The sequence below is a fragment of the Canis lupus genome, chromosome 7 (genome assembly GCF_003254725.2).
Source record: "Canis lupus dingo isolate Sandy chromosome 7, ASM325472v2, whole genome shotgun sequence".
In the NCBI taxonomy this organism is placed as follows: domain Eukaryota; kingdom Metazoa; phylum Chordata; class Mammalia; order Carnivora; family Canidae; genus Canis; species Canis lupus.
This window is the reverse complement of record NC_064249.1, coordinates 30,289,533-30,309,963: the sequence shown is the minus strand read 5'-3', so window position 1 is coordinate 30,309,963 and position 20,431 is coordinate 30,289,533. Positions and strand designations below refer to the sequence as shown.

At 40.8% G+C, this 20,431-nt stretch overlaps 1 protein-coding gene across 3 annotated transcripts in view; it reads right to left on the bottom strand.

Moving 5' to 3' along the window:
• ADCY10 (adenylate cyclase 10) overlaps positions 1 to 20,431 on the bottom strand; it is an 83,371-nt gene that overhangs the window by 20,634 nt on the left and 42,306 nt on the right. For all 3 annotated transcript variants that reach the window (XM_025430471.3, XM_025430470.3, XM_025430472.3), the window contains 5 exons: positions 8,909 to 9,037; positions 7,430 to 7,708; positions 7,024 to 7,314; positions 698 to 767; positions 201 to 432 (listed from right to left, as the gene is read on the bottom strand). In XM_025430471.3, coding sequence (XP_025286256.1) covers positions 201 to 432; positions 698 to 767; positions 7,024 to 7,314; positions 7,430 to 7,708; positions 8,909 to 9,037 — 1,001 coding nt within the window. The remainder of the gene's footprint in view (positions 1 to 200; positions 433 to 697; positions 768 to 7,023; positions 7,315 to 7,429; positions 7,709 to 8,908; positions 9,038 to 20,431) is intronic.

Sequence of the window (20,431 nt, the reverse complement as noted above, 5' to 3'; positions counted from 1 at the left end):
ATTTCTCAATCTCAGGTCATTTCCCTTCTAAGCAATTTTCTTTTCTTTCTTTTCTTTTTAGCAATTTGATTTTCAAAGGAAAGGGGTGCTGGCAGGAGTCAAGAACATGAAATAAAGAAAGAACCCTAGGGCTTCTCTTTGGGCTCTGTGGTCTCTAACTTGTCTCAAGGGTTGGGGAGACCTCAGTAGAAACACCTTACCATGTAATTATCACCCAAGATGAGATAAGCTGATGTAATTTCTAGGAAGTAATATAAGGCTTTGTTGTTTTCTCCCAAAGCCAGAAAATGGTGGGTCAGAGGCATGATGACGATCTCTACGATCTCTTCACACTGGCAAGATTCCAGAGGAATGATGTTTTCCTTAGACGTCCTCATTTTTGTTATAACTGTGTCAAAGAAACTCAAGATTTTTTCTCTTATTTCTTCAGGTCTGTCCAAATGCAGAAATAAATAGGAGTAATAACTTATAGCTTCACTTGGCTTTTGATAGGAAAATATCTTTAAAAACGAATAAAAGAGCAAGATAATAAAATCTAATGCAGATGCTACTGACAGAAGTCACCATGCATGCACCCCAACATTTCCCCACTGTACCAATGGGGCCAAAAAGAACTGACCAGATGATTTCAACAGTATTCTGAACTTAATGACAATTGTTTATGCTCTACCTCCTAAACAATTACAAATGCCTGTACCTGAGATTTTCAGGAAATAGCTCAGATTTCTTAGGAATCTCTATTTTGGAAAAGGTGATCTCTTCTTCAGCTAGAAAATAAACAAACAAATGAATTGCATGGATCACAGAATGTTCCACGTGGCAGAAATGTTTGGTGTCCACGAAAGACTCTTGTTCCCCTTTTCCGATACAGTTTCTGGTGCCCATCCAGGCTCTATATTTCCCAGTCTCTACTGCATCTCAGGTGAACCCGCTAAGTCATTTAAAATGGAATTCTATCATAAGAAATATATGGCACCTCTGAGCTGTTTGGTATCTTCTCTACCCTTTGCTTCCACCAGAAAGCAAACAATTTTGAGAATCTAAGGGATGGTAAAGAGACAGAATGGAAGGAGCCTGGGTCCCTGACTTATTGAGGTCAAGGCCATTTGTCAAAACTTTCTTTAGATCATTATATGTGCAGGAAAAAAATTATTCTATTGTGTCATTGGGGAGGAAGAATTTCCTCTGCCCTTCAGAGGTCCAATTAGCTGAACTAAGAATCAAATTGACATGAGACAGATAAACAGGGGAAAATCAAATTTAATAAATGCCAATGAGGGGAATACAGGCAGACATGGAAATTCCAAACACAGTGAGGAAACATGAAGTTTATATGAGCTAAGGAGAAGGAAGGTAGAGGGTCTGAGGATACAAAGGGGGAGAAAGACCATTAGCATGAAAGTGAGAGGAGATGTTTGAAAAACAAAGGTTGCCATATTGTGCACAGAAGTTTCTTAGGTTAAAAAATATCTCTATCAATAGCTCTCCTCCTGGTAAAGCAGGCAGTTGAGGGGCAGGTAAAGAGCTTTTTTTGAATCTGCTGGATTTGGATTGCTTTTATTTTATTTTAATTAAAAATATTTTTATTACTTATTCATGAGAGATATGCAGAGAGAGAGGCAGAGACACAGGCAGAGGGAGAAGCAGGCTCCATGTGGGGAGCCTGACGTGGGACTCAATCCTGGAACTCCAGGATCATGCCCTGAGCCAAAAGCAGACGCTCAACCGCTGAGCCACCCAAGTGTCCCTGGATTGCTTTTAATTCAAAATAATATTCATGCCAGAATGGCCCATCTTGGAGTGACCTGCAGTGGCTCCTACAGTGTTAAGCCACTGGCAGTTTGGTTATAGATGATAATATTATCCTAACTAATTTACCCTGCAGCAACTAATTCTAACTATGAGTAAATGATCTGTTTCCAGTGGAGGAAATACAGACGTTTAAATACATACTTCAAAGGCTAACTAAAGGACAGAGAACCTTGAATTTAAAACCTTCAGCCCATTCAGACTCCATAATGATCTTGAAACAGAAAACAAATGAGGATGGTTGGATCTAGCCACTTGTCTAATGTAGAAGGAAGGAAGAACCCCACGGAGGGGAAGGGACTGGTCTCAGATCATCTGTTAGGGATGGAGGCAGGACGAGAACCTAGGTCTCCCAGCTCCAAGGCCAGTGCATCGCTCCACAGATCTTGTAATTTATAAAAATGCAGTTTAAGCACCTAATTATCACCTTCTTTTGAAAGCCTTCTGTGCCCTTGTCCCCAGAGATCTAGTGCCTGGGTCACACGTGCCCTGAGCAGACCTACCTCATGGTTCTTATTACCATACTCTGTGAGAAATAATTTGCCCATCTCTCCTTCTAGATAGCCAGCTAGTGTATTTCTAATGACTAGATGTGAATAAATTCAATTTGGCTTTTTTCTTCTACTCTTCTAAAATCGTTCTTGTAAAGGTTACCAGTGGTTACTGTGTTGTCAGATCCAAAGGTCACATGCTTGTCCACATCTTATTACACCTCTCAGCAGCGTTAAATATCCGCTGAATAAAATGCACATTTGTTGAAAAAGATCGGTAAGAAAGTAAAATGCTATTTCTCCTTCAATATCTCTCTCTATATATTTTTAATTTTTATTTATTTATGATAGTCACAGAGAGAGAGAGAGAGGCAGAGACATAGGCAGAGGGAGAAGCAGGCTCCATGCACCGGGAGCCCAACGTGGGATTCAATCCCGGGTCTCCAGGATCGCGCCCTGGGCCAAAGGTGGGTGCTAAACCGCTGCGCCACCCAGGGATCCCTATATTTTTTGTTTCAAATGGTAATAGTGATAGAATGAGATGCAGAGACCAGTAACATAGGCCAGAAAAGGGAACAAAGTTGGGGAGTACAAGATATGCTTTTTGTCATTATATCATTTACCCCTTGATGAATAATATTTTTTAGTTCTCGATTTTCTTCATTATGGACATATTTTATTAAATTTCCCTACTTTAAAGGAGATCTGTAAAATTCAAAAGGAAAAAATATATAAAAAATGATTGTAGGCTCTCAAGAAAGGAGAAAAGCAAAGATATCACTTGCTCATCTCATGGTTTCAAAGACCTAGAAATAAGATCTCAGGTTCAAGGCGACAGATTGAATTCTTTTGTTTATCTCCAGCACCTCCAGGTCCAGGACATTTTATGCCATTAAAATGAGAATAAAATAATCTTAAAAAGCTTAAACACACTATGTATAGAATGGAAGGGATCCATTCTTGTCTTAGGCAGGAGCATCCTCTTTGCCTGGAATGTTCCTCCTCAGTCATCCATAAGACAAAATCTTTCACTTCCTTTGTTTTTTTGTTTGTTTTGTTTTGTTTTGTTTTTATGAATCTCACCTCTCAATGAGGACTCCACAAATGGCTCTGCATTCCTAATCCCCTTTGCCCTACCCAACACACTTTTCAGTTTTCTTCCTTGGGATGGGATTTACCCCTTGTAACATACTATAGACTTTACTTCTTTATTATGTTTTTTCCTCTATCACTTCTCCACAATAGAATGCTCTTTTGTTCACTGATGTATCCTTATGCATGCAGCAGGTCTGGCACACAGTAGAACCTCAGTATTTGTTGAATGAGTAAATGAAATGTTGGGTGGGGTTTCAACACATGTCTGGAAGACAAAGGAGCCAGAGGAGTGGTTGCTGATGAACACTGATGAAGTAGGTAGAGCGAGTTGAAGGACAGAGCCTAGGAGGAAGCCCATGGACTACAGATCTTTGGGGTTCAAAACTTAAGAAGAAAATAACAGTGTTCAAGAAGGATTGAGAGAGAATTGAAAAGAGAATAAACTTCCTATCTAATCTACACTTAATGCCATGTCTTTGAACCTCTTCCAACTACAACTGACTCTTGAACAATGCAGGGGTTTGGGGACACTGACCCTTTTCCCCTCAGCACAGACGTTAGTCAAAGACACGAGAGGTCAGAGAAGTGCTGGAGTGAAACTGCTAAGATACATTGGAGAATCCAAAAATAAATAAAGTTGCTTTCTTTGACAGCCCTAGTCAGCCTGCTTAAAACCAACTGTGGGGATGCCTGGGTGGCTCAGTCAATTGGGCATCTGATTCTTGATTGTGACTCAGGTCATGATCTTGGGGGTTGTGGGATGAAGCCCCATGCTCAGCAGGGAGTCTGCTTGGGATTCTTTCCCTACCTTTTCCTCTGTCCCTCCCCCATCCCTAAAGTAAGTAAATAAATAAATATTAAACAAAAATCAACTGTGATTTTACCCCTCACTGCCACAAAATGTATAGATATAATTACAGATACAGACTTACCCACGGGTTCCACACAGTTTGGAATCTTCCCTCCCCTTTCTCTTTTATTTATTGTTTATATTATTTTTTTAAAGATTTTACTTATTTATTCATGAAAGACATACAGAGAGAGAGGCAGAGACATAGGCAAAGGGAGAAGCAGGCTTTGTGGTTAAGCATCATGCAGGGAGCCCGATGTGGGACTCAATCCAGGCATTCTGGGATCACACCCTGAGCTGAAGAATCATGCCTTGAGTTGAAGGCAGATGCTCAACCACTGAGCCACCCAGGAGTCCCCTATTTATTTATTTTTAAAGTAGGCTCTGCAACCAGCATGGGGTCCAACACAGAGTTTGCACTCACAACCCTGAGATCAAGACATAGGCTGAGATCAAGATTCAGATGCTTAGGGATGGCTGGGTGGCTCAGCGGTTGAGCACCTGCCTTTGGCTCAGGGTGTGACCCAGGGTCCCGGGATCGAGTCCCACATCAGGCTCTCTGCATGGATCCTGCTTCTCCCTCTGCCTGTGTCTCTGCCTCTCTCTCTCTCTCTCTGTGTGTGTCTCTCATGAATGAATAAATAAAATCTTAAAAAAAAAAAAAGATTCAGATGCTTAACTGACTGAGCTACCCAGGTGCCCCTTGCTTTCCCTTTCTCTTATCTCCCTCAGCCAAACCTCTCCCTCAGTACTTTCACTGGTTCCTTGAACAGGGCCCTGTGTTGGGATCGTCCCTGAAGCTTTTGGATTTGCACTTGCATCCTTGTCCACCCTCACCACCCACCCTCTGGGTGCCGGCTTTGTTGTAGGAGTCTGTCCTCTCTTGGTCCTCAAGTCCTTCTTAAAAGTTGTTATTTTCTTTGAGTCTTCCATTCTAAGGACTAAGGCTCTTCTCACCCTTCCAAGAGAATGTAGGAAGAACTTAAAATGGCTCTAGGCTGGCTTCTTCTTTCATCTGATCCAGAGAAACCCTCATGATCCAGATTCTAAGGCTCTGAACCTAAAGCCTGACTACTCTTTTTTGAAAAGGGAGACAGGCAAGATTTAGTACCGGGTCAACAATAGGTTTGTGCCACAGTGCAAAGCTGCCTTCTCTCCAATCGAGTCCTGAGAGGGCATTGCCTTCCTCACTCTCTGACTCCACTGACTGCTGTACCAAGGAACCTCTTCCAATTTCCCCTGCCAGCTTTGCCCCAAGGTCCTACCCTGCACTTTGGGAAGCTCAGGTGTACTAGGCACACCATGAGCTTGGGAATGAGACTGACCTGTGATTGAATAGTCTATCATTCATTCTGTGGCACTGGAAAAGTTATTGAATCTTCCAGAATCTCAGTTTTCTTGTGTATAAAATGAAAATAACCCTCCACCTTGAAAGGTTAACGTGAAGATCAAATGAGAATGCATGTGAAATAAAGAATTAATGAAAATAAATATTTATTTTGGGGAGTGCCTGGGTAGCTCAGTTGGTTAAGCATCTGCCTTTGGCTCAGGTCATGATCCCAGAATCCTGGGATTGAGCCCCACATCGGGCTCTCTCCTCAGCAGGGAATCTGCTTCTCCCTCTTCCTCTACTCCTTCCCCCAATCGTGTTCTCTTTCTTGCTTGCTCACTCTTTCAAATAAATAATTAAAATCTTTTAAAAAATTATTTTTTGTACCTACTAGTGCTAGGCACTTTACATAAATTTCTTTCCAATTTTTTAAAAGATTTTATTTATTTATTCATGAGAGACACAGAGAGAGAGAGAGAGAGAGAGAGGCAGAGACATAGGCAGAGAGAGAAGCAGGCTCCATGCAGGGAGTCCAATGTGGGACTCAATCCCAGGACTCCAGGATAATGCCCTGGGCTGAAGGCAGATGCTTAACTACTGAGCCACCTAGGCATCCCTCTTTCCAATTTTTAATATCCATATAATATAAGAATTCTGTCTTGTGGCCTCTGCTTTCCCAACCAGATTTAGCCATAATCACCAAGGCCTTTGGCTAGAGCATGTAGCCCTCTGGTGCTCCCTGGTCAACCATGAGGGAGGGCTGAAGTTGGGGTTGCTGCCCTGAGCCTCACATCCATCATGCCTACATTAAGTGAGTCCCTAGTTCCTGATACCCCTTGAATCCTTTCCTGTGTCTTCCTAGATTGTGTGGCTGATTTGTGCTATAAGACTGTAACTTTCTCACTTTTGCTTCACAGATGGTCTTGAATCCCTGCCCTGAGCCCAAGCCCCCTTTTCTGGGGCCCTAACCTGCTTAGGTCTGCATAATTCTCCCCCACTCATATTTTTTCTCTGGTGGAACCTCATTTCAAACCTGACTGCCAAAGCAACATTCTTACCTGCCAAGAAACAGTAGTCCCTCCTGCTCTTGTTTCTGCTTCAACATGTGAGACCCCCCACCCCCACCCCCCACCCCCACCCTTGGATTCCATCCCTTGGTGTGAATTATTCTGGGTCAGTTTTATTCCTCTGGATATTCTTTGAGCTCTGATTGCACCCATTTGCCAGAGTCCCGATCCTCAAACTCTGACAGTCTCACAGTGAGACTATTTCTGGTGGACTCAGCTACTCACATGTCTCCCTTACCCACTCCAGTGACCTACACAACTCTCACCATTAGTAAAGCTTGCTTGAGTAAAGTCCCCTCAAGGGACTTGAAGCCCTCAAGGTCCACATCCACTCCGTTTTCCAGGAATAGCTAGGACTAACTAGGAATGAAGTATGTTTACCTTTAAGTCCCTGGAACTTAGCCATCCTCTTAATGGTATCCATATCCAAACTGTTGAGCCGAATGTTCACTGTGAAGTGGTGGAAGGGAATGAAGTCCCCACTTTGGCAGTGGTCACATTTATGTGCACTCTCCTCTAAGAAGCGGGCACATTTCAAGTGCATGGCTTTCTTCTGGTCCTTCAGCCACAGCTCATAGGCTGTCTTCTGCATCATTGGCCTGCAGAATCGAATGATGTGGCACTCAATTACCTCACTTTCCAGCTCACGGAGCTCTTCCTTCTCACCATGAGCTAGGGAGAACAGAAAGGCAACAGATCAGCCCCTGCGCCCTCACACACATCAGTTCTTTGATCAGATGTGCCTTTAACTGACAGAAAATGTGTGTCACTTCCAAGTTTTACTCACCCATTCCGTCACTGGGCTTCAGAGACAGGGAGCGATAATTCACTTCAAATGAGACTATATTCTGTTTTAGAGCCATTTGGAGCTCCTTGCCATTCCGGAAACAATCAAAGACGTTGGATTCCACTAGACTTGCCAGGGCCTTGATCATCATTTTCATATTCCAACAAGGGAGAATCTCAAACAACAACTCTGTAGTGAAGGTCAGGCCGATAATAGCAGCACATCTCACCAACATCTGGTGGGAAAGGTTCATGCTGTCCAACTGAACCAGAGAGATTTCTGCAGGGGGAAAGCCACACAAGAGGGAACCAGTTACCTGTCTGTAGCAAATACAACTTAGAGATGGACAACTGTCCTACTCTACACTGCTTGTTTCAAAGGAACCCAGGCACACCAAACCAAAAAAGATTTGCTTACTACCTATTTCACAGACAGCATGTGTGTTGCGAGTACAAAAGAGGGAGGTGCTGCTATCTGAAATATGCACAGCATACCGGCCAGACAAGAATGAGATGGATTTCGAGGTGTTTGGGTTTTGGGCTAAAGTGTGACAGGGTTTGTGAGGAGAGGGGAGGCCGTGGTAGGCCATGGCAGTCAGAGGAGAGCACCTGCCATCTATCTACCTGCTATGTTCACTTCTCCAGCTGGGCCTTGTCTGTCCTCCTCACTGACTCTGCCTCCTCCTAGCCACAAGCCTCCTCTCAGCCTCCCCGGAGACTCATTTGTTCTTGAGACATCTACTACTGTCTCTATGCTCATAATAAAGTGCCAGAGAGCTTTGAGCTTCATTTCCAACTTCTCACTTAAGCTTGGGTGTCACAGTCACATGGCTTCCTGGACATCTTGACCAGGATGTCCTTTCATTACATCACCTGCCTTCAGGACAAAATCTCACTTTCTCCAATTGTTCACAAAACACTTGGCAGAAGCCAAGTTACCCCACCTTCCTACTTTCGTAGACATAGTGAATGAAACAAATGCTTTCCTGAAGACTTAGAACCTTGAGGTGTCCTTAAGTCATCCTTCAAACACTTTCAGTTTTTTATAGATGGCATGTCTGGAGCTTAATTCATACTAGAACATGGCTCGAAAGTCATTTTTCTTTAAAGAATAATACTGCTCAGATATAAATTCCATGCTTGTCATTTCTTATAAAAGTAAATGGCAGAAAGTTTCAGGATTTGATTTTCTCTCTCATTATTTGGCTTTGATTTAATGAAAAACGTACTGTACTTCATTTATGCAGTTGAACTAAACTTTGTTCAAATCAGACTCCAGAATATGCTCAGGGGAGCAGATGGCTCCAAAGCAGAGGCAGAAAACCTAAACCTTCCATGGCGATTTCGACTGCTTGGGGCAACAGAAAAGAACCACCACGGTCTGCTATGGTCTTTCTCTCTCCCTTGCAGACAGTCATCCTAGAAAGGACAAGGGGAGTCCAGGTCCTGGAAAAGGAACATGGGGTCAAATTTTCTTTACCTTTTAATGACGCTGGTGGTGACAAGTTTTGCAATTTGACATCACTAGTGAGGTTACAGACTTCTTCAATTTCCTCATCATTACTGAGAGTAAATATTTTTAATTCCTCTGTAGGTCTACTAAAATTCTCTGTAGGGAGATGAAAAGGAAGAAAGTTTGAGAGCCATCTGATTTTCTTTTTTTAAAAAGATTTTACTTACTTATGGGAGAGAAAGAGAGCATGAGCAGGGGAAAGGGGCAGAGGGAGAAGCAGACCTCCCTGCCAACCAGGGAGCCTAATGTAAGGGCTGGATCCCAGGACTCTGAGAGATCATGACCTTGAGCTGAAGGCAGTCACTTAACCGACTGAGCCACCCAGTCACCTTATCTTGATTTTCCAGTAAACTTCAAGATGGATCTTATGAAAGAAAGAGCAGGTAGGGATGTCCGTTGGCTTGCCAAATATTTTGGAATATCATTTTAAGTAAATTAATATATGAAAACCTAAATGGGTTCAAAATGTTCTGCTTCCCCCAAAAGTATTGGTAAGAATTATTGGAAGTCTTACATAATACATGCAGTTCTACAAAAACTTGATTCAAAGGTTATCAGGATGTATCTTACAGTATATATTAACATATATTTGCATGCACATTCAAATACCAACACTCGGATGCAAACACGTTCTGTGGGAGACTGTATTTGACTTACAACATGGTAGTCAGAAAGAGATATTTAAAATGGCAAGGTTGGGTAGCACACTTGCCTAGTAACTTTGTCTCCTGGTACTCCAAAATGCATTACCTACTTATTCCTCCAGACATTCATGTAACACTTGAATCACATGACACTGTGATATGTGATGTGGAAATACAAAGATCAACATAGTTAAGTTTCTAATCTCCTGGATAGATAAGATATGTACACAAAGAGCTAAGCTTCCAGGCAGTAAACATGTGAGTCAGAGTTCAATATTGATACAGTACAGACCTTTTGTGCACCACAGCCTGTGAAGGCTATAAATGTGAATAATGCATGCTTCCAACCCTAAGGAGCTTAACATCTATAGAGACAGATACTGAAGTAATTAGTTATAATGTCAGAAAGAGTGATTCAAGAGCTAAAAAGCACAGAGCAGTGTGTTGTGAGAATAGAGAAGAGAAAAACAACTCAGTCTTGGTGGAGTCAGAAAGGCTTTACGGAGGAGAAAGTATTTTGGCTGAACCTTGAAGGATGAAGGGGTTATCCAAGTGGAAGACTGAGGGGTGATCAACGCAAGGGCATAGAAGAGGACTCTGCAAATTAGGGGACTGGAAGGAAACCAGTGCAGCTCAACTACAGCGTGTTGGATGCTGGAGCACTACTGGGGGATGGGGCACATGTCGGGAGAAAGGGTTTGGGAGCAGATTGTGGAGGGCATTTAACATCACACTATGAAGTTTGGACTTTATTCCAAAGTAAAGAGGAAATATCACAGGTTTCTGAAAGGGAGATAGCAGTCATCCACCAGCTACTTGTAGGAAGGTAACAGGGAAGTGTGTATGGGAGAAGAGAACAAAAGAGGGAAGACTATGTAAGAAACGGTATCAATGGAATATGAAGAAGTGATGGTGGGTAGGACAAGGTAGTGGTACCAAGCGTTGTATGGAGGAAATGGGTCTGAGCAAGGTGGTGATGGAGCTGAGGTGCAAATGTTGCCGAGAATCAAACTGGGAGATACAGGAGGAGGTGCAGTATGGGAGGGAGGTGCAGTATGGGAGGAGGTGCAGTATGGGAGGGAGGTGCAGTATGGGAGGAAGGGCATTAAGGTTTAAGTAGGTTGAGTTTGAGGGGGTCTAGAAGATGATCCAATGGGCAATTGGGAATATGCCCTGAGCAGGCAACAGTTGAGGGAGAGAAGAGCCAACTGTGTGAAGCACCTGAGGAGAGAGGACAGTGGTCTGAAGCGGAAAGGAGTATACTGTGTCACAGCAGCAGAAATGCCAGAAATGCAACCAATGTGGCTGGAACACATTTCAGAGCATTGATGAGTCTAGACGGAAGTGAAAGTCAGATTCTCGAGGGGTTTCCAGTCCTGGTTGGGAGGTTGGATTTCATTGTAAGCTCAGTGGGAAACCACTAAAAGTTGTGCATATGTTTCTAAAAAAATCTTTGTATTTGGAAAGTTTCAAACTTACCAAAAGTTGTAAGAATAAAACTGTGTACTAAGAATAAAGCTATGTACTCTTTATTCGAAGTTACCTATTGTTAATATTTTTCCTCATTTGCCATATCCTTTGTTTTTTCTATATGTACATATTTTTTTCTGGAGCATTTGAATGCAGATTGCATTTTTTTCTTCCAATATGGGATCAAGTCTAGGACCTTGTATTGTATTTAGTTGTCATTGTTTTTTTAAAATTTAGGTGAAATTCATATACAATTAACCATTTTAATGTTTATAATTCAATGGCATTTGGTGCATTCACATTGTTGTGCAACCAAAACCTCTCTCCAGTTTCAAAATTTTTTCATCACCCCAGAAGATCCTGAACAGTTTTAGTGTTTATGTTTACATATTATCTTTTTAAGATAATATGGTTAATATATTGTTGTAACAGACCTATCTAAAAATAATGATCATAGCACTCATTGTCCACCTGATGATCCATTCTCCTTAAAACTAGTTTGAAAAAAAAAAGAAACTAGTTTGGCCAAGAGAAACCTTTCTTAACTGTTTTTAAATCATGATTACCCACAAACAAACAAACAACAACAACAAAAAAGCTTTCTTTTAAAAAGCAAACTTATGTCTCTCATTCTCTGAAAAACAAACCTCTTAACTCAACCTTGCTTTTCTCTCAGACAATTGTCTGTTTCACTTCTCTAGATGTGACCATGCTGGCCATGTGGTCCTGTGGGTCTGTCATTATACACAAAATGACAGGCAACAGATGAAGCCACAGACCAAAACACAGTTCATGGAGGGACATGAGGCCTCTGAGCTTTACTCCATCACTCAGGAGACATGGGGAAGCAAGAGGAATTTTTTGCGTGTGAAATTTCTCTTATTACCACTTTTAGGTGGTAATTTTCTATCCTGCTATGTATAGAAAACCAGCACTATAAGTTCCTTTATTACAAATATTTGTCTAAGCACGACACTGATTTTCCATTCACATGCTCACCCTTAAATGTATCTCAGTAAAGGAGTTGTTATTCCACAAGCTTAGCAATATTAGTGTGCACAGTGCTTAGAGCTATAAAAGAAACACCATCACTTACTGGAGAACTTCCATTTCTAGAAAGATGGAGTATACATGTTTTTGTCTATTCCCCCTGTTAACTACAGCTAAAAACACTGTCATTATATATAAAACAAATATAAGAAGACACTGAAGGTGGAGAGAAGTCAGACTGGCTAGAGACACTGGGACCCAAGGAACAACACAGCAGTGAATTTCCTTATATCCCAGACTTGAGTGAAGAATCTCACAATCCAGAAATAACAAGGGTTGCAAACAATAGCCTGAACTTTCTGCCTAAGGACCAGCAAAGAGGCATCTAGCAAGACAGGAAATTGTTAGACAATAAAAATTTTACTTCAGCCAAACAAACAAACAACAAAAAATCCCCCAAACAAATAACTGTAGCCCTGTCTGCTGCCACCAGCAAAGGCTGAGGGATGAGCCTAGGCTTCCATCCCAAAAGCTGAAAGAAAAGAACTGTCAAACCAGAATCCTATATCCACCACAAAAAGCCTCCACAAATGAAGGGGAAATCAAGATAGTCTCAGATAATGAGACACTAAGACAGTTTGTAGCCAGCAGACCTACCCTGAAAGAATGACTAAAAGACATTCTCTAAACAGAAAAGAAACAATTAAAGAAGAAACAGAATATCAGAAAAGAATAAAGAATAAGATAAGCAAAAATATGGGTAAGTACAATAGATTTCACTTCTCCTTTTTAAGTCTTGTAAATTGTGTTTGCAGTTTAAACAAAAATCATAACAACTTCCTTATGTGGTTCTAAATGTATGCAGAAAAAATATTTAAAATAATTATAAATAGTAGATGGTAAAGGAATGTAAAGGGGGATAAAGTTTCCAATCTTTACTCAAACTGGTAAAAACGGTGACACCAGGAGACTGTGATAACATATGTATATATTATTTAATAGATAGAGCAATCACTAAAAAAGCTATACAAAAAGATAGCCTCAAAAATGCCATAGATTAATCAAGATAGAATTCAAAAGAATGCACAAATAGCTAAGGGAAATAGGAAAATAAAAAACAGTGCCATGGGGAGAAGAAAAGGAACAAAAGATAAAATGGCAGACTTAAACTCTAACATATCAATTATTGCATTAAATGTAAATGGTTCAAAATATAACAATTGAAAGATAAATCACTTGAAAGTATTTATTTTTTTATCTGAGTATATTATAGCACTAAAAATGCATGCATAAGAAAGAAATGTCTCACTGATAATCTAAACCTCCAACAATGAAGAAGAGCAAATTAAACTCAAAGTAAGCAAAAGGAAGGAAATAATAGATAAGAGCAGAAATCAAGGGACGCCTGGGTAGGTCAGCAGTTGAGTGTCTGCCTTTGGCTCAGGGTGTGATCCCAGAGGTCCAGAATCAAGTCCTGCATTGGGCTCTTTGCAGGGAGCCTGCTTCTCCCTCTGCTTATGTCTCTGTCTCTCATGAATAAATAAATAAAATCTTTTAAGAAAGGATTTCAACAATCAACAAAACAAAGGGCTGAATCTTTGGAAAGATCAAGAAAATTGACAAATCTGTAGTTAAGACTGCAAGAAAGAGAGAAAATACAAATTACCAATATCAGGAATGAAACGGGTTATCACTACAGACCTTACAGACATCAAGATGATACTAACGGAATACTATGAACAACTCCAGACACATAAATTTTTTTTTTAAGATTTTATTTATTTATTCATGAGAGACACAGAGAGAGAGGCAGAGACATAGGCAGAGGGAGAAACAGGCTAGTTGCAAGGAGCCTGATGAGGGACTCAATCCCAGGACTCCAGGATCACGCTCTGAGCCAAGACATATAAATTTGAGAACTTAGAGGAAATGGACTAGTTTCTCAAAAACAAAACAAAACAAAAAACAAAAAACCCCAACCCTACCATAATTAATACACTATAAAATAGATTATTTGAATGCCTCGTAACTATTAAGGGGATCAAAATTTTAATTTATAAACTCCCCAAAAAGATGTTGAGGTTTTTCCTTACATTTTCCTTGTCTAGCAGGCAAAATGGCAGTTTTACCTCTTGAAGACACTCCTGTCTCCCCCAGGAGCACCCTACCCATCCATAGAGCTTATGAGTCATAAGAGGAAGAGGCTTCTTCAAGATGGAGCAATGCAATACTTGTAATTTTTGTAAATGGCCCCATCTTTCAAAATGATGTCATTTCTACATTTGATATGTTTGTATTTCTGTAGGATGTATATAGTTTAGGGGATTTGTTTGTTTGTTTTTGTCTTTTAGAAAAGTTAACATGTCTGTTTTTATTTATTGCTTGAAAAAGATCATTTGAAGAAAAATACATTTTCAATCACCAAAGAAACCAACTAAACCAAAACTCCCCCCCCCAAAAAAATCTCCATGGGATGCCTGGGTGGCTCAGCGGTTGAGCATCTGCCTTCGGCTCAGGGTGTGATCCCAGAGTCTGGGATTGAGTCCCACATTGGGCTCCCCCTGTAGGGGACCTGCTTCTCCCCCTGCCTATGTGTCTGCCTTTCTCTCTGTGTCTTTCATGAATAAATAAATAAATCTTAAAAAAAAAAATAGGGATCCCTGGGTGGCTCAGCGGTTTAGCGCCTGCCTTTGGCCCAGGGTGTGATCCTGGGGTCCCAGGATCGAGTCCTGCATCAGGCTCCTTGCATGGACCCTGCTTCTCCCTCTAATTGTGTCTCTGCCTCTCTCTGTGTGTGTCTCTCATGAATAAATAAATAAAATCTTAAAAAAAAGAAATCTCTAGGATGGGATGGTTTCACTGGAAAATTCTACCAAACATTTAACGAAGACTATCTCCAATTCTACACAAAATTTGCCAAGAAACAGAAGAGGAGGAAACAATTTCTATTTCATTTTACAAAGCTAGTATTACCCTGATGTCAAAAACAGACAAAAACGCCAAAGAGGAAGAGGGAGAGAAAAATACAGAACAATATCCCACATGAATATAGATGGAACAATCCTTAACTCCATATTAAGCCAATAGAATTTAGCAACATACAAGAATAAGAATAGAACATGCCTAATAGGGTTTATGCCAGGGATGCAAGGCTGATTCAATATTTGAAGGGTAATCAATGTAATCTACTATACTAGCAGAAAAGAAAATTCACATAATCATAACAATCAATGCAAAAAATAACCTGATAAGATTCAAAGCTCATTCTTTTTTTTTTTAAGATTTTATTTATTCATTTGACATAGAGAGACAGAGCAATAAACAGGGGGAGCAGCAGAGAGAGAGAGAGAAGAGAGAGAAGCAGGCTTTCTGCTGAGCAAGGAGCCCGATGCGGGGCTGGCGGGGGGGGGGGGCTCAATCCCAGGATCCAGGGATCATGACCTGAGCTGAAGACAGAGGCTTAGCCAACTGAGCCACCCAAGGTACCCCTCAAAGCTCATTCTTGATAAATCTCTCAGAAAAATAGAAATAAAGGAGAGCTTTCTCAACTTGAAAAAGAGTATCTACAAAAAACCTACAGCTAACAGCATACTAATGCTTGAAGATTGAATGCTTTCTCCCTAAGATCAGGAATAAGGCAAAGATGGCTACTCACACCACTCTTAAACATAGAACTGGAAGTTCTAACCAGTTGAAAAGGCCACGAAAGAAAATAAAAAGTATACAGATCAGAAGGGAAATAATAAAATTGCTCCTATTTGCAGATGACATGATTTTGTACATAGAAAATCCCAAAGACTCTACAAAATAAAAATCTCTTAGAATTAATAAGTGAGTTCAGCAAGGACACAATTCAGTTGCATTTCTACATACTACCAATGAACATGCGAACACCAAAATTAAAAACATATAACATTTACTATATATATATATATATTTTAAAGATTTTATTTATTTATTCATGAGAGACACAGAGAAAGAGGCAGAGACATAGTCAGTGGGAGGAGAAGTAGGCTCCTCACAGGGAGCCTGATGTGGGACTCAATCCCGGCAGTCTGGGATCATGCCCTGAGCTGAAGGCAGACGCCCAACCACTGAGCCACCCAGGTGTCCCTTATCTTTTTAAAGAGATTTTTTTATTTATTTAAGAGAAAGAGAGAAAGTGTGCACATGTGCACGCACATGCACACACAGGGAAGGGGCAAAAGGAAAGGAAGAGAGAGTCCCAAGCAGAATTCTGCACTGAGCATGGAGCCTGACTCAGGGCTCAATCCCATGACTCTGAGCCACAACCAAGAGTCCAACACTCAACTGACTGTGTCAAGGCGCCCCTACAATATATTTTTTTTAAGGAAATATTTAAGCGTCAATCTAACAAAACATGTACAGGATTTGTATGGCTGAAAACTACAAAAGACTCATGAAAGAAATCAAAGAAAATCTAAAAATAAGTGGAGAGATGTACTGTGTTCATGGATTGGAAGACAACATAGAAAAGATGTCAATTTGCCCCAAATTGATATACAATGCAATGCATATATATTGAAATTCCTATTAAAATCTCTCCCAGGGGGCATCTGAGTGGCTCAGTCTGTTAAGCAGCTGACTCTTGGTTTCAGCTCAGGTCATGATCTCAGGGTCCTGGGAATCTGCTTCAGGATTCTCTCTCTCTTTCTCTCTCTCTGCACCTTCCCTGTGCTCACGTGCTCTGTCTATCTCTCTCAAATAAACAAATCTTTTTTTTTTAAGGTTTTATTTATTTATTCATGAGAGACACACACAGAGAGAGGCAGAGACACAGGCAGAGAGAGAGGTAGGCTCCACGCAGGGAGCCCGACATGGAACTTGATCCCAGGACCCCAGGATCACACCCTGGGCTGAAGGCAAGCGCTCAACTGCTCAGACAGGCATCCCTAAACAAACACATCTTTATTATTATTTTTTTTAACAAATCTTTAAAAAAAATCCCACCAAGATTTTTTGTAGATAAAGATGACATTATTCTAAAGACTTATTAATTTTTTGAAAGGGTGGGGGAGAGGGAGAGAATCTCAAGCCAACACCCCATTGAGTGCAGAACCCACTTGGAGCTCAATCTCATGACCTTGAAAATCATGACCTGAGCTGAATCCAAGAGTTGGATGCTTAACTGAGTGAGCCACCCAGGTGCCCCCAGACAAGATTATTCTAAATTTCATAAGGAAAGGCAAAGGAACAAGAATAGCTAAAACAATTTCGAAAAAAGAAGAATATGGGAGGAATCAGTTTACATGGTTTCAAGATATAGAGTAATCAAAACTGAATGGTATTGGCAAGGGATAGACACATAGATCAATGGAACAGAATAGGGAACCAAATATACACCCCCATAAATACATCCAACTGATTTTTGCCAAAGGTGCAAAAGCAATTCAAGGAAGAAAATACAGCCTTTTAACAAATGGTGCCAGGGCAAGTGGACATCCATGGAGTGTAGGAAGGAGAAAAGAAGGGCTTCAACCTACGTCTCACACCTTATATGAGATCAAGCTTCCTTTCCAACTAGGGCCCAGCAGAATGGCTCCCACAAAGAAGGGTGGTGAGAAGAAGGGCTGTTCTGCCATCAATGAGGTAGTGACCAGAGAATACACCATCAACATTCACAAATGTATCCATGGAGTGGGTTTCAAGAAGCACTCAAAGAGATCTGGAAATTAGCCATGAAGGAGATGGGAACTCCAGATGTGTGCTTTGACACCAGGCTCAACAAAGCTGTCTGGGCCAAAGGAATAAGGAACGTTCCATACCGTACCTGTGTGCGATTGTCCAGAAAACATAAGGAGGATGAAGATTCACCAGGCAAGCTCTATACGCTGTTACCTACGTACCTGTCACCACTTTCAAAAATTTACAGACTGTTAATGTGGATGAGAACTAATCGCTGATTGTCAAATAAAGGTATAAAACTAAAAAAAGAAAGAAAAAAAGAAAGAAAAAAAGAAAGAAAGAAAGAAAGAAAGAAAGAAAGAAAGAAAAGAAAGAAAGAAAATTAACTCAAAATGGGATCACAAACTGAATTGTAAAATGTAAAGCTTTGAAAAAAAGGAAAAACACAGAGAGGAAAACCTTTTATATCTAGAAATAATCACAAGGAGTTCTTGGATTTACATGACTCATAAAAGGAAACATTGATAATTGAACTTTGTCAAAATTAAAACACTTTGAGAGATCCTTTGCAGAAAATGAAGAAAGGCCACAAAGAGAAAATATTTGCAAACCCACATATGACAAAGGACCCATATTTAGACTAGATTAGAAACTCTCAAAACTTGGGGCACCTGGGTGGCTGACAGGGCACTTGAGCACCTGCCTTCAGCTTAGGCTCCTAGGAAAGAGACCCCAGTCGAGTACCCTGCTCAGGGAGTCTGCTTCTCCTTCTCCCTCTGCCTCTTCCCCTGCTCATGCTCTGTCTCTGTTTCTCTCAAATAAATAAAATCTTAAAAAGAACGAAAAAAAAAAGATACTCTCAACATTAAGAAAACATACTCAACATTAAAAAAACAAGTAATCCAATTAGAAAATGGGCAAAAAGCATGGAAAGATATTTACCAAAGATGTAGAGATGGCAAAAGAAAACATATGAAAAGGTATTCAACATCATTAGCAATTGGGGAGATGCAAATTAAAACCACAGTTAGATATCACCAGACATTTATCAGAATGGCTAAAATAAAAAACATAGTGACAACAAATGCTAGCAAGGATTGCAGAAAATTTCAGCTCCCTCCATACACTGTTACTGGTAATGTAAAATTATATAGCCACTTTGAAAATAGTTTGGCAGTTTAGGGGCGCCTGGGTGGCTCAGTCAGTTAAGTATCTGCCTTCTGCTCAGGTCATGATCCCAGGGTCCTGGGGTGGAGCTCCACATAAGGCTCCCTGCTCAATGGAGAGTCTATTTTTTCCTCTCTCTCTGCCTACCACCTTCCTCCCCTACTCATGCTCTCTCTACCTCTCTCAAAAAAAAAAAAAAAAAATCTGGGATCCCTGGGTGGCTCAGCAGTTGGGCGCCTCCCTTCAGCCTAGGGTGTGATCCTGGAGTCCTGGGATCGAGTCTCACATCGGGCTTCCTGCATGGAGCCTGATGCTCTCTCTCCTATGTCTCTGCCTCTCTCTCTCTGTCTCTCATGAATAAATAAATAAAATTAAAAAAATAAAATAAAATCTTGAAAAAAATAATTTGGCATTAAAAAAAAAAAGAACAAAAAACTAACAATGTAACTATTGCACTCCTGGGTATTTATTCTAGAGATGTGAAAACTTAGATTCACACAAAAACATGTACACAATGCTTGTAGGAGTTTTGTTTGTAATAGCCAAAAGCTGTAAGCAGCCCAGATTCTGCAACAGACAGATGGGATAACAAACTGTGATGCATCCAAATTCTGAATACCACCCAGCAAGTAACAGCAACAAAGGACTGATACACAGGACAACCTGGAGGACCTTACAGAGTCATGATGAGTGGAAACACCAATCCCAAGAGATTACACATATTGTATGAGTCCAGTTAGACCCCATTCTCAAAATGACAGAATCACAGAAATGGAGAGGGGATTAGTGTTTGCCAGTGGTGAAGGGGGAAGGGATGGTTGACAGAAGTGAGGGTGGCTATAAAATGAGCCACAAGAGGAATGGTGATGGGAACCTTCCGTACCTTGACTGCCTCAATGTCAATATGATGGCTGTGCTATTATACTGTCACTTCCCATGGTGTTCCTAATAGGAAAACTGAGTAAGCATGCATGAAATCTCTCTATATTGTTTTTTTAAAAATGAGGTAGCTAAGTAGGTAATATTGATTTAGACACTTCATTTATATTCCAAGAGGCTCCCAGAGTTCCTCCTGTGGTGTAAGACACAGAGAAGGTGCTCAGTAGATGTTTGATGAATGAATAAATGAAGAAGGATTTCAGTTCCCTTACCCCCATTTTATAATCACTGCCTACCAAAGACGGTTGTAGCTAGTCCTCAAATATCAGCAACTAACTGGCACAGGTGGCATTGGAACTCTGGGCCCCTGGCTTCACAGTCCAAATGCTCTCTTGATCCCATCTTTTATACCCTCTCTTTCCAAGGAAGAGCTAACATCTCTTCAACCACCATAGGTCTCCTTTATGTCGAGACACATATTTTCGTTGTCGTTTGCTAGCACATGGATTTTTCTTATTACCGCCAACTCCCTAAACAAGTATGTGCACCACAGACTTTCATTGTCATTTAAGCTAGCTTTAACCCTCCACATTCTAGAACCCATCCTTACCCTGCTCTCCCTTTCTCTTCACTAATACTAATCTCCTAAAAATTCCAGCTGGCCTCCTCTCTGCGTTATCTCAGGTTTCAGCCT